The following is a 12,687-nucleotide window of genomic DNA, read 5'->3' as shown; positions in this document are numbered from 1 at the left end:
TACAAATGGTGATGGTGATAGTGAGCCATTCTACCTATTCCAATAAGACGTTCAAATCTAAATTTTCTTCAGCATAAGCCGAGTTCAGAGCAAATTATACAACCTACAGGCGAACTACCCATCAGTTGCCTCGAAGCAAGCTTCTGCCATCTGGTCAACCGCATGATCACGCGCTTGGACGGTTGAAAGGCCAGTTTGAACCAGACTTCCAAGGGCATCTCCGACCCAATTTTGACAGTTCCAGTCATGATTTCCAGGGCTATTTTCGATTCGCGTTTGTTCGCAGGCACGCTTGATATCCTGTTTCGAGAGCGACTTCGAAGTTGTGGGGACTTCGATTAGGGTTGCGAGTTTAGCACTGGCCTGAGGGTCCTTTCCAACACTGTCTTCAAACTCAAAGAACCCATGTGCTCCAACGATATGCAGCAGACTCTGGTCACCGTCCGCGAACGCCACGTGAATAGCGGTGTGTCGCTTTTTGATATAATCCAACGGGTCCCCAACAAACACCGCAATAGATAGTTTGACTGACATCCTGTTTAATGCGGTACAACCAAAATGAGCAATATGGCAAATGCTCCAGCAAGGAGCAGAAGCAGACCATCATCGCCTTCTTATCTCTTTTGTTTTACCACGCACAAGAATGACGCCTGCGCTTGTAGCGGAAAAAGGAGTCCAAGTGGTTGATATTCGTCGGAATACCTTTCTTCCTGTCCCCGGTAGGGAATCCGATCGCATCCCGCTGCCTGGCGAAGGAGTGCTTCCGGAATGCGACACCAACATTGTCCATCAGACTAACGTAGCTAGCTCATCTCCTGGCTTACATGCATATCCATAAATTAAATGAGATTCTTTTTCTAGTGGCCCATACGAGTCCGTTCTAGCCTCCTCCCCCCACAACGACTATGCTTTTACACTGCAGATGATCAGTACATCATTGCCTATTCATCTCCCTTTATATCCGGTGGTTGTCCAGCGTATCAACGTTGATTTGGTGCTGGCGCCCTCGAAATGTCGTTTTTCTGGCTCAAGAGCTCGGCAAAACCGGCTCCAAAAGATAGTAAGATCCCCGAGGGAGAGATACGACACTATATACTAACCAACGTAAGAGCCACGCATCATTTCTTCCTTAGGATCCCGAACAATTCAAGTCCAGAACAATCAAGTAATATGATCAGGGGCCACGCTGTACGGTCATGAAGTGAACAACATGAGGTTTATCGCTGAGCATACCAGCATTCCTGTTCCTGAAGTTCACAAGATTGAAACCGACCAGGATGGCAAGGTCCTTGAAATATATATGGACTATATGCCAGGAACGCCATTGGACGAAGCGTGGAGTACTATGACTGAAGTCGAAAAGCGATCGGTGGCAGAAGACCTTCTTAAATACGTACGCGAAATGCGATCACTGAAAGGTAACTACATTGGAGCTGCAGGCCGTGGCCAGGCAGTGATTGGCCAACATGTTTTCCATGGTGGTGGTCCGTTCGACACAGAACGCGAGTTTAATCAATTTATGTTCTCCAAGATCATATCCAAGGTTCCCGATGCGTTCAAGTGCCATGCAGCAAGGGTATTCAAAGAGAACCATGAGATTGTCTTCACCCACAGTGACTTGGCCCCCAGGAATATACTGGTCAAAGATGGCCATGTTAGCGGTATTCTGGACTGGGAGCATTCCGGGTGGTATCCAGAATATTGGGAGTATGAAAGGGCGTATCGGCATTTTAATGATGTGCCTGGGTGGCTAGATTATGTTGATCTCTTTTTACCCTGGAAGTACTCTGAAGAGATAGTGGCGATGTCATATTTATCTAAATACAGCCGTTGAATGATCGATATGATCCATTACGTTAACTACTACCAAGGAAGCACCATCCCGACGCACGATGTCACCCACCACAATCGACAAAGATATCGCAATACTTCAACTAAGCCAAATGCCGGTGTCGTAAACCTCGCATCTGCATGATTATCGTAATCTTCCTGAATCACGAGCATCGGGGTCGAAAGATACCATAGCCCGTCCCGCGTATCGTCCGGAGCACAGTCATTTCCAAAAGAAGGCTCTTGGTTCCCGGCACATATCAGAAAAGATGCCCCTCATCTGAAATGGACTAGTTAACATCATGGGGACGCAGCTCAGGGTTCATCTCCACTGCGTGGACGCTTAGACACGTCTCAACATGCTGAGGTAAATCGGCCTCTCGATAGGCTCGAAAGGAAGATTCCCAGCCTAATGGGCAAGGTTCTTCGCAGCCCCAAGGCCCACGCCCATCGAATAGTACCATCTCTCTCCAGAAGTAAGCGCAAGCGGTACAGTAGACTCCTGCATCTGTAGCCTGTGCCCGCTTGTCCCGGTAGGGGAACGGCACCGTGGCCATGAACTTCATGCGGTTCCTTTTCCTCTCGCTCCAGAAACATCCGCCCCCAGGAATCCCGTGTCGTTGGTATGGCGTCGGTTCAACTTCAGATAAATAGACACCTTCTCCTTCGATTATATGGACAGTTGCGTCTAGTATCTCTGCCTCCTCCGGCCCATAAAGCTTGGATACAAGGTTCTTGCACTGCGAGATGTTTGCCATGCAGTCTTGGGGATCATGAAGCCAAATATTGTGGACAAGTTGGAGATCGTTCAGTTCCTCTTCCTCAATTCCGAAGTAGTGGCAGATTTTCTTGACAGATCCCAATCCGTACGACTTTTTGTATAAGTTGCATTCATAGCAACATCTCTGCATGGTTGGAATGTAGAGAAACGGCCCAAAATTTGGGCACGTTCTGCACTTAGGCTGACAGAATTCATTGAAGATCTGTCCAATGGTGTAGTGTGAAGAAAGTCTCATCTGGCGCATCAAATTGAGAGTCTCGTGCGCATGGGTTTTGAGGACGGGGTAATCCAGCATGGTTTCCACCTGCTCCTTGGTCTTGCTGTTGACTAGGAGCATCATTCCTATGGACCTCAGATCCAGGAATCGAAGTATTTCATGGGCCAGTTCGAGAGGAATCGTAAACCCAAGAAATATATTGGCTTCATATTCAAATCCTTCCTTTGATTTGGATATGTTCGGGACTGGAAGGGTCATGTTTTTCGGTGCTACTGGCCTCTGATAGCCTTCCAGGAGGAGGATCTCCGTGACTGGGTCCTGGACCCGAAATCCGTCCCCGTTCGCCACTGAGAGAGCTCGGTTCATCTCGAGTAGGTAAGACTTGGCCAATCGATCGTATGCGATGCTATCGAAACGGGGCTCCATCATGTGCTGAGAGGTAGGTTCACAGTGAAGTTTGCAGGCGTCAACGATGAACTGCACAGTTGTATGTTGTTGAGAAAGATTTAGTGTTTTCAGGATCACAACAGATGTCACCCTTTATATTTTGCATCGCCGCGGCGACACGTTGCTAGCACAATACGTTAACCGAAGAACAAATTATGACGTGGTAATCCCAACTTTGACAATGCAATACCTTAAGGACCTTAGGATACAATGAGCTTCTAGAAATTTCATCCGCTATTGTCTAATACGAGTAATCCTTTGGAGTTCTGAATGCTTATGCTGACACCTACAGGGAGGCTGAAATTGCCAGTGTGGAAGCATTGCTAGTTGCGTTTGTATAGTTGGGGCTGGTGCACAGTTCCCCCAAAACTGATCAAAGACTTTCAGATGGTGGTCAGAATCGGCGATGCGGACAATGCCTTCACGTTCTGTTCTGAGAAATTGTAGTAAACTTGTAAACAAGTCTCCCGGGCTAAGGTCTCCATAATGCCTTTCTGATGTAATAACTGCTACATGCATGTTACTAATGTGCGCTTCTTGAATACATTTACAGTTATTTGTCTTGCCATTCATCAATAGCGTGTCCCATCTCAGCGACAGTGCACTGATAGTTTTACCCTTCTTGAGATTGAATTAGAGTTTTGGCAGCTTCTTCGATCTATGGTTGTTAATGTTCGTTCACTACAAATGGTAGGTGGGATAACATACCGTGCCGCAAATCTTGTTAATCTCGAACATCTTGGTGGCATTTGGAGAGCTTTTGGCTTTGATACATCGTGCATATCGACTGACGATACGACATAGCCCCGGCAAGCCTTGTGTGCACTCGAGCATTAACTGACACGCATCGCCCCTGCTGATCTTGATGTTGACATTCCGTTCAAACAGAGCGGGATTGCTGAAGCATAGTTCCAGTGTCGCAATAGCCATGCACTGAGGCACAACGCAGAAATTGAAGATGCTCTGCTCATTCAACCCAGCCAGATAAATGAGACATTCCTTAACATGCTCAAGTGCGTTGAGAATCATCTCAGAACTGCACTATATGGCCGCCTCATGATTCTCTGGCTTGAACAAATCTGCAAAGTTGCTGACGTACTTAGACCATATCTGATGAGGCCAGAACCGACGATTGTCTTCGTGATCTTCACTGACGTCGCGGATGATGTTGGTCTTCTGCAGAAAGAGACTCATTGACCGAGGTAAAGTTGGGTTGTCGAGTAATGACGAGTTGCAAAGTTGCGGTTCGATGAAGAAGCGGGTAAGACCCTCACCGACACAGCCGGCAACATAATAGCAGTACAGCTCATACTCGGCTATAGTCATGACGCCGGCATTATCTGGATGGCCCAGGGTAACCTTATGGCAGAAGTCAGCCATTCCGTTACCCATTATTTTAGTGATGTCCTTGATAATGTGTTTGTAGGCTGGCTTCAAAGCTTTATACTCTTTGATAACGTGATGGAAGTGAACAAGCAGTTCGCGGTCCTTCTCTTCGGGACGGTTGCCATCGTATGTCCACCCGTCTTTCATTATTATATTATCAAACTCACGAAGCAAGGTCTGCTTGGTCTTCACAGTAATAGAAGGGTCGTCTTCTATGGTGTCGAGACCGCGGAGGACAAGGTAGAAGATACAAATCGGGACGAGCAATTCGGAGTGGAGCTCCTTAATGATAACGCTGAAGCTCCGGCTGGTTTGATCAAGAAACTTGAAACAAACCTGCCGAGATTCGCTTTCACTTATAATATTGGATCGATGATTTGGGTTGTGTTGGTTCATCCTATGATTGTGAATATGCATTCCGTCAGCTATCAATGGTAGGACAATGGGTGTGGGATGATCACCATTGCAGGACATCCGTCAAATGAAATGAATGAAACACTTAGTAAAGAGCATTGCTAATTGATTCCATTTTTATTGATATACAAATAAGAGAACGACTTTTGCGATGGCCAGATTTCACATGGTTTGGACTCTAGGGGGCTTTAAGGGTATAGAACGTGGAAGCGGAGCGGAGCGGGATTCGCATGCCGCTATTTTAGTTGCGGGAGCGGATTTCGAATTTCCAACGCCCCGAAATCCGTCCACCGGAGGGTGCAGCTAATCCCAAGAACTCTACAATCGCGGTGCAGCAGCGCCTGATTTTCTATTGGACCATCCAGTGTCTCAATTATACTTCACATTTCTCAGTTGAACTAGATGGAAAAGACAGCACGTGATAATGGAAAGCCGGCCGCATACGGCCGAGCATGCGTCAACTGTGCTCGCGTCAAACGCAAATGCATGCTGCGAGCCAATGGAGATGGATGTGAAAGGTATATCACCTCTCGAAAACACCATTGGCGATCGTTGGCTCATATACGTGGTCAGATGCTTTCGGCTCAAAGTAGAATGCAACCCTTCTCCTACCGTCCGCAGGAGTGGCTCGAGACCCAACGGCTCTCAAGCTGCTCGTTTGGAGCAGAAGTTAGATGGGCTCGTTTCATTATTAGAAGCTCGCCAGGGTAGCCTTGAACTCGAAGAAACTGCTTCGTCATCAACCTCCTTTATATCAGCTCCCTCTCGCGCTTCAGTGCCTGCAGATCGTAGGTCGCATGCACAACCGGTTGTTGATCTTGATAGAGCAACTACAGATCATGGCAAAAAGTATCCAAATAATCCATCAGAAAGTGGGGGGCTATTCCCACATAGCCTTTCCGAGGCTCCCAATCCATCGTCTCATGATGCAAAACAACGTTTCAAAACTTTCTATAAACACTATACCGAATTTCTCCCTTTCTCTCTCTTCTATATTTCGAGAATGGGTCGACCTCTGAAGCGCTGTACCGAGAGTCACTATTTCTCTGGCTATGTATAATGGCTGTGACATCTACAGATGCCAAATAACAGAGCAGTCTAGCAAAGAAAGTCCGAGCGGTTGCCGCTCGTGAGGTAATCGTAGAAGGCAAATGTACGATGGATCTGTTGCATGGTCTCCTCTGTTTCATCGGTTGGTCAGTTCTCTTTATCACACCCTTGGTAACTGCACGACTGATGGTGATCTATAGGGGACACTTTCGCTTCTCTATGGGATCCCTTCTTACTATTTTGTCTCAGCTGTGCACTGCTCTGACGGTCGATCTGCAACTTCGAAGCCGGCATTGCGGAGAGGGTAATCTGATTCATATGTTTCCTCGACCGATTGCATCTCAGATTCAGGGAGCTACAGGCAGATTCCAGCCGAGGAGCATCGTAATTGCACGGACGGCATTGGCTTGCTACTTTCTAACATCATGGTTAGCACTTCATCGAACTATTTTGAAATACCGCTAATGGCAAACCCAGCGTTGCAACGTTTCAAGCAGTTGGGGAGAGTTTGGCCTGGTCACCATACCTTGAAGAGTGTCTGAAAATGATACAATGCTCTAGAGGTGTTCGAGGAGACGCACTGCTGGTGCAAATGATCAAGCTTCAGCGCATAACGAGCAGGGTCACTGATGTTCGTATACAACTAAGAGATACCGACAGCGAACAAAGTACGCGTCTTATCCATCCATACATATTTTCTCTCAACACTCAATTATCCGAGACGAGAAAGCAATTACCCCCGCACTTGGCCACGAATAGTACGTCTAATCTGCCACTCCTGATTCGACTGCATAACAGCCCTCACTGATACTCCATAGAGATACTGGAAGTGATGTCCCTGCACGCAGGAATCTGCATCAATGACCTTATCTTTACGCGCCTTGGGCATTGCCCTCTTCTAGATGATATCAGCAGCATGGAGGCCCTTCTTAAGTGCCTCAATGCAGCGAAGCGCGCCGTGGACATCATGTTCAACTTCAAACCAACCGAATATACATACTTCCCCTTTTTTCTGTGGAGGCAATTCCGAACCGTAATTTTGACCCTCATTCGACTCGCATCCTTCGAAGATCCGGCGTGGGACGTGAACATGGTTCGACGCACTGTAGACATTACGTCTATTCTTGACACGACTGCCGAGAACCTAAGCAATGTACAAACCAACGTTGATGATGGCATTACTGACCACGAAAACGTGGTTTCGAAATCACTGGCCTGGGTGAAAAGAATGAGGTCTTGCTTACTCGCAATTTATGGCCAGTCAACAGATGCCCAGGCCCCAACCTCTAATATGCAGAGCTCAATGGGCATACCAGGTATGGAAACGTTGCTACCCAGGCAGCCATCCCAGGAAGAAGCTTCAACCATAGACATATTCTCATCACTCGATAATGAACTCTTTGGAGACGATATTTTGGAGTGGTGGCCACCCTTATATTCGGGGAATGGGCTATAAATCTTGCTTATAGAAAGCATTTGATGTATAAATTTATATGCTTTATTATACAATACTTTCCCTTCCTTCTTCTATTCTTGTCCACCAAGTACCCCCTCTCACCAACTCTGTTAGCCTATTTTACCTCAGCATAAACATCCAACGCATCGTGCAACCTCCCAAAAACACCTCCATGCCACCCCCTCAACTGCTCCCACTCCGTCGACGGCAACGTAACCCTCGACATCCTCAACCACCCACCCACAATAAAGTCGGCATGGCTAGGCCTCTGCCCCAGCAAAAACGGCCCACTAGTGTCCCTCTCAAACATCTTCGCCAAGTCCCCCAGCATATCCCGGAACGAACTCAACACCTGCTCCCTCTTCTCCCCGTCAAGAGCAAAATCATCCCATGACTTAAACCCCGCCCGCCGAACAAACTCCGCCTTACTCTCCTCCGCCGTCTCCGGATCAAACGGCATCTTCTGCACCATCAATAATGTATGCACGCTGAACGCCGCGTCAACATTATTGTTGAACCTTGCGTAATCCGCATACTCGGTATCATTCCGCTCCGATAGCGGTACCAGCACCTTCAGCTCCTCCTTCAGTTCATAGTCCAGGTTCTGCGGAGGGAAGAGATCCCCGTCACCAGAAGCGGGGTAGGTCTTTTGTAGGTAGACGGCGATGTCGAAAGAGTCGCCGATGAGGGAGTTTGTGGTAGGGTCGGAGAGGATGGGGAGGGTGTAGAAGTCGCTACCGTCGGCGAATTTGCGACATGCGGGGAGGTTCAGGCTGCGGCGGACTTTGGATACTTCGGGGAGCTTGACCCATGTTGTGGAGTAGGGGGCGTTCTTGAAGTTCAGGGCCAGGCGCGCTTTCCAGGGGTTTACGGCTGCTGCGTTCCCCGTTACTGGAGGCCGCATGGCGATGTCGTAGTAGGTCATTGTTGGGGTGGGGTTGGAGGTGGTGGTTGTGGTTGCCATTGTGGATGGTGCGGAGGTCATGCAATAATTGAGGGTTATACTTGGTGAAATTTGTGTGTATGAGGCTGATCGATTGGGAGGTTAGGTAGTATAATGTGCAATTGAGCTCTTGAATGGGAATTTCAGGTGATGTTCATGAGGATTGAGGTTGAGTTATATAGCTGGGCCTGCAGGGTAACGTCACGTGGAATGGGAAGCTCGGGTAGGGCAGAATCCCCGAATCTGGAGATCCTCAGGTAAGAGATCTGTGTTAAAGTGTAAAATTTTGAGTCTTTCCATGGCTAATTCTGGAAACTGCAAGCAGTTTGGGCCCAGGAGTGGGCTGTGCTATGATCATGATTTGGTGTGTTCATCTCGACTCAGAATGACTCATGCCCACTCATGCTGGCCAAGTGGGTCCGTGTGGGGTACCGTCCCCACTCCCTGATTGATCTGGAGATTTGAGAGGCATACGGATTTCTTCAACGTCATAGAGTCCAGAAATCTCCTTTTTATGCTGCATTGGGTGTGCTTATGCAGCAGACATTTCAGAGTCTAAACGAAGCTTTTCATCGCATGAACTATACATGGGAATTTGCTCTACTCTTCTGTATCCCGCCCGTTGGTAGATTCTTAGGAATGAAATTGCTCTGGTACTGCTAACTCTTCAATATCATAGATCTAAGAACCCGGTTTCAGCTGTGAGGAACAATTATCAAATGACAGCGACCAGGTGCTTCGGCCCTTTTGAGAACTACAGAGTCTCAAGTATTCTTCGCACACCGGCAAAATCAAGTTCATCCATCGTCTCCTGCCACAGCTGCTCAATAGATTGCTTCCCCTCGGGCGTATACAACGACGCATTAAACCTGTACATACGTGGGTCAGTCATGATGTCAGAAATCCAAAAGAAGTAGGCAATACATACGGCTCAATCTTCCAACTCATCAGAAAGCATCCATGCGACTCCTTCCCTTTTAGTACAGCAGCATCAACATACGTCGATGCACCAACCTTGACTGTCCTTCCTGTCAATGCTCCAAATACCGCCAACCCAGCCTTCGCATAAGCAGGCGAATCCCGCCCCAGGTCGGTGCCTTTCACGAAGGCTGGATCTGCTAGGTTAACAATCACATCATCTGCGGCGACATATTCAGCCAGCTTATAGAGAAACGCATGAGCTAGAAGTTTTGACATGCAGTAACTGCTATTGACGTCAAATGTATCTCGGCGATCGAACAACTTCAGAAGTGGCGCATCCTTCACGTCGGGTAAGCTTGGCAGAAGCGATAATGCCGCACTGACGATAGTCAATCGGCCCGACACTCCCCTCGGAGATTTCTTCTTCAAGCTGGGAAGAAGTAGAATGGCTAAGAACATGGTTGAGAGATAGTTGACTTGGATTGTTTCCTCGTGGCCGGTGTTCGGATTGGTGGTGAACTGGGCTTGTCTCACCCCAGCATTGAGTATAGCAATATCTAGGCGGGGAAGATGGTTTTCGACCCGCTTTGCAAAGCTTTGTATGGAGGCATATGAGCTCATGTCAAGTGGCCATACATCTAATGTTGACGTGGGATTAACGGCTCGAAGCTTAGCTGCTGCGGCTTCCCCCTTTTCGGGAGAGCGAACGGCGAGGATCAAGTGGCTCAGTTGAAGGGATAGAAGCTGGGATGCACACTCATATCCCAGTCCACTGTTTCCTCCAGTGATTATGGCAACTTGACCAGAGAGGTTTGTGGTTGCGGGTGGCCAGTTGGGCTTGGCACAGAATTGGTTATAAAAGAACACATTGGGGAAGAAGGGAGCGGTCGATGGGGGAAGGTCCCTTGAGGCCATTGTGGGTGAAATAGGAGTTTTTAAGCGAAACTGCAGATGCTCAAATAAAAAGTATTATCTTTGAAGTAGCCTGTCTAGTTCTCTTAATACCAGTTCCTCATGATCCTATATATCACGGTTATCAGCCACTAAGCCTAAAGCGGCACCCAATGTCCGCGGACTTAAGCCGGGTGTTTGGCGCGGTCCATCCATTCTGAACCTTTTGTCTGTGCTGGAGATATGCCATCCCCGCGTATATCATATTTGACATATCGCGTCTTAACTCCGATCCCGATAATATTATGTCGAGGCATACGCTGTAGCCAGGGATCATCTGATCCTTAGCCACCTCTGTATGCGTGGTCCTCGATCACCACTACCTCTTACTTTTCATCCGACCATCATCATTAGATTCTACAGATCAAATATATATATCTGAATCCGTCCCTACCCATTTTGTTGAAAGAAACAGCCAAAGACAAGCTTAGGCCTCATTGACGTTGATTCGCCGCTGCCTTGGGAGCTTTCAACAAAGTATGGTAATCGATATCGCTGTTAAAGCTGGTGAGCCCGGAGCCATCATGGGAAGCCGAAGGGTCCTTCCTGGAGAGACCAAACCACGTTAGCAACCCCGTGATGGTCGCTTGCGGAATGGACGGTAGTCTGATTTGACGTGTCTGGGTTTTGTTTTCCTCCGCTGGTGACCCCTCTGCTGTGCCACTCGACGAACCCAACACGGCGTCCTTGATCCGGGTGAAGTATTTCTTGAACGCAGTTGAAACCTCGTTGGATCCGATCAAAGTGGACCGATAGACGGTGATGGATCCCATGGTAACTCCAATGCATCCCTCCAGATGAAGCCAGAATACCTGCCATGGGTAGTCGAGAAGTCCGTGGTACCACGTGCCTGCGGTGCGAATAATGGAGCATGTGCACATGAAGATCGAGAGACACAGGAAGCATCCAAGACCTAATTTCGTCAAGGTTCGTAACTGTACTTTGTAGAGCAATCGCATTGGAATACTAATGACTAGGAAAAGTTAGTTATAGCTAATCCTCATCTGGCTAAGTGACATACTCATCAGGTCAGTGAGCGCATCCAAAATCGGTGGAAGCCAGACCATTGCGAGGACCGTGCTGTTCGGCACAGGTAAAGAGGGGAAGCATTTTGCTTTAAACGGTTAGTGTGAGAGATTATCGCTGGCGAGGGATCCTTACAGATTGCCTTCATTCCTGTATACGGACAAGGAACGATCGGTGCGACAAAGGCGCTCAAGATCCACGAAATAAAGGATAGCCCCACAGTGCAACGGTAATAAAGGATAAACCAGCGTGACATCCCCACCAGGAGAGGGTGGAAGAATGCCAGGTAGCACCACTTGACGGCAAAGACTGTGGTCCAGAGAAGGACTATAAAGGCGATATTAAAGCCATAATCTTTCGCATGTTCTTCTAAATGTGAGGCGAGAAAGAGAAGTGCGTCAACATTTCCTTCCAATGCTGCCATCTGAAAGTAGATGGTGTATGCACGGAGAAAGCCCAGTACCGTTCCTATCAGCAGCGTGGTAAAAGCAAAGCTAAGGAATGCATCGTCCAAATAGAGGCGTCGTCGGGTAAAGAGTCGGATGAAGATGCGGCCAAGAAACGACAGTGCTGCCAACGCGAAGAAAATGCCAACGGCTATCTGGTATTCATACATATTGAGTTAGAGTGATACCTTCGGATAATTATGCTTGAAATAGCCTTACCCCATATTGCCGCTGGGTAATCCGACCGATATCACCTATGACCGGCGGGGTCTGAGAATCTTGACTTGACGTGAGATTCCGTGAGGAGATGTCCATACTTAAGCTTTCCCAAATGACTTGGGCATATCATATACAGGTGTACATGCAGTTCCTGATTCAACTCTCCGATGGGAACACCACTTTATGTATAGCTGGGCTGTCAGACCCTGTCGTTGCACGAGTGTCCGGGTTGGATGTGCGGGGTCTTGAGCGGCTCACTGGATTTCCTCCTACATACTCCATGCTGACTGCATTTTATCGACCTCACGAGGATGATAATGCCTCCCAAAAGAAGCAAGGGGCTCAAGGGTTGCCTTGAGATTCTCAGTTCCCTTTCGAAGACTCAGCCTCAATTCCCAGCGCTTTGGACTTAGAAAGTGCGATGTTGAGATTGATATTTTTTCTCTTCCCTTTTCCACGCGTGTTTAGCAATAGCCATCTAGCTCTGCCTCTCAAAGACGCTTGTCATCAGTGGGTGGGAACCGATATCCCTTCCAAGTCTCACTAGCGTCACCCCTGTCTTGAGTGTCCTGGTTACGATGAAGACCATGGCTGTTTCCT

The 12,687-nt window shown here is 48.0% G+C and overlaps 8 protein-coding genes across 8 annotated transcripts; 2 read left to right on the top strand and 6 right to left on the bottom strand.

The window, feature by feature from the left end:
* Positions 1-114: 114 nt before the first annotated feature.
* BO87DRAFT_424581 (uncharacterized protein) lies at positions 115-534 on the bottom strand (the record flags this gene model as incomplete). The annotated part of the gene is made up of 1 exon (XM_025627242.1): positions 115-534. The coding sequence occupies one exon, from the start codon at positions 532-534 to the stop codon at positions 115-117; it is 420 nt and encodes a 139-aa protein (XP_025481160.1).
* A 676-nt stretch (positions 535-1,210) lies between these two features.
* BO87DRAFT_424580 (aminoglycoside phosphotransferase family protein) lies at positions 1,211-1,834 on the top strand (the record flags this gene model as incomplete). Its single annotated transcript, XM_025627241.1, has 1 exon — positions 1,211-1,834. The coding sequence occupies one exon, from the start codon at positions 1,211-1,213 to the stop codon at positions 1,832-1,834; it is 624 nt and encodes a 207-aa protein (XP_025481159.1).
* Positions 1,835-1,970: 136 nt separating this feature from the next.
* On the bottom strand, positions 1,971-3,254 carry BO87DRAFT_433459 (uncharacterized protein; the record flags this gene model as incomplete). Its single annotated transcript, XM_025627660.1, has 1 exon — positions 1,971-3,254. The coding sequence occupies one exon, from the start codon at positions 3,252-3,254 to the stop codon at positions 2,121-2,123; it is 1,134 nt and encodes a 377-aa protein (XP_025481158.1). The 3' UTR covers positions 1,971-2,120.
* A 634-nt stretch (positions 3,255-3,888) lies between these two features.
* BO87DRAFT_395746 (squalene synthetase) lies at positions 3,889-5,057 on the bottom strand (the record flags this gene model as incomplete). The annotated part of the gene is made up of 3 exons (XM_025625204.1): positions 3,889-3,933; positions 3,984-4,316; positions 4,371-5,057. The coding sequence occupies 3 exons, from the start codon at positions 5,055-5,057 to the stop codon at positions 3,889-3,891; spliced, it is 1,065 nt and encodes a 354-aa protein (XP_025481157.1).
* A 1,612-nt stretch (positions 5,058-6,669) lies between these two features.
* Positions 6,670-7,581, top strand: BO87DRAFT_305446 (fungal specific transcription factor domain-containing protein; the record flags this gene model as incomplete). Its single annotated transcript, XM_025619320.1, has 2 exons — positions 6,670-6,883; positions 6,944-7,581. 2 exons carry the CDS (start codon positions 6,670-6,672, stop codon positions 7,579-7,581), a joined length of 852 nt encoding a protein of 283 aa, XP_025481156.1.
* Positions 7,579-8,844, bottom strand: BO87DRAFT_375306 (glutathione S-transferase-like protein). The gene has a single exon (XM_025622999.1). It carries the CDS (start codon positions 8,543-8,545, stop codon positions 7,697-7,699), a length of 849 nt encoding a protein of 282 aa, XP_025481155.1. The 5' UTR covers positions 8,546-8,844; the 3' UTR covers positions 7,579-7,696.
* Positions 8,845-9,278: 434 nt separating this feature from the next.
* On the bottom strand, positions 9,279-10,400 carry BO87DRAFT_414824 (putative short-chain dehydrogenase/reductase family protein; the record flags this gene model as incomplete). Its single annotated transcript, XM_025626652.1, has 2 exons — positions 9,453-10,400; positions 9,279-9,393 (listed from the first exon to the last, which is right to left on the bottom strand). Exons 1-2 carry the CDS (start codon positions 10,358-10,360, stop codon positions 9,279-9,281), a joined length of 1,023 nt encoding a protein of 340 aa, XP_025481154.1. The 5' UTR covers positions 10,361-10,400.
* A 430-nt stretch (positions 10,401-10,830) lies between these two features.
* BO87DRAFT_356012 (uncharacterized protein) lies at positions 10,831-12,183 on the bottom strand (the record flags this gene model as incomplete). The annotated part of the gene is made up of 4 exons (XM_025621359.1): positions 10,831-11,369; positions 11,418-11,510; positions 11,558-12,023; positions 12,088-12,183. 4 exons carry the CDS (start codon positions 12,181-12,183, stop codon positions 10,831-10,833), a joined length of 1,194 nt encoding a protein of 397 aa, XP_025481153.1.
* Between the last annotated feature and the right edge of the window lie 504 nt (positions 12,184-12,687).

This window comes from Aspergillus neoniger (assembly GCF_003184625.1).
Source record: "Aspergillus neoniger CBS 115656 unplaced genomic scaffold BO87scaffold_11, whole genome shotgun sequence".
Lineage (NCBI taxonomy): Eukaryota > Fungi > Ascomycota > Eurotiomycetes > Eurotiales > Aspergillaceae > Aspergillus > Aspergillus neoniger.
This window is presented reverse-complemented; position numbering and strand designations above follow the sequence as displayed.

What these genes read in the sequence shown, in the direction of transcription:
- BO87DRAFT_375306 (XM_025622999.1), bottom strand. Translation starts at nt 8,545, where the DNA reads ATGGCAACCACAACCACCACCTCCAACCCCACCCCAACAATGACCTAC.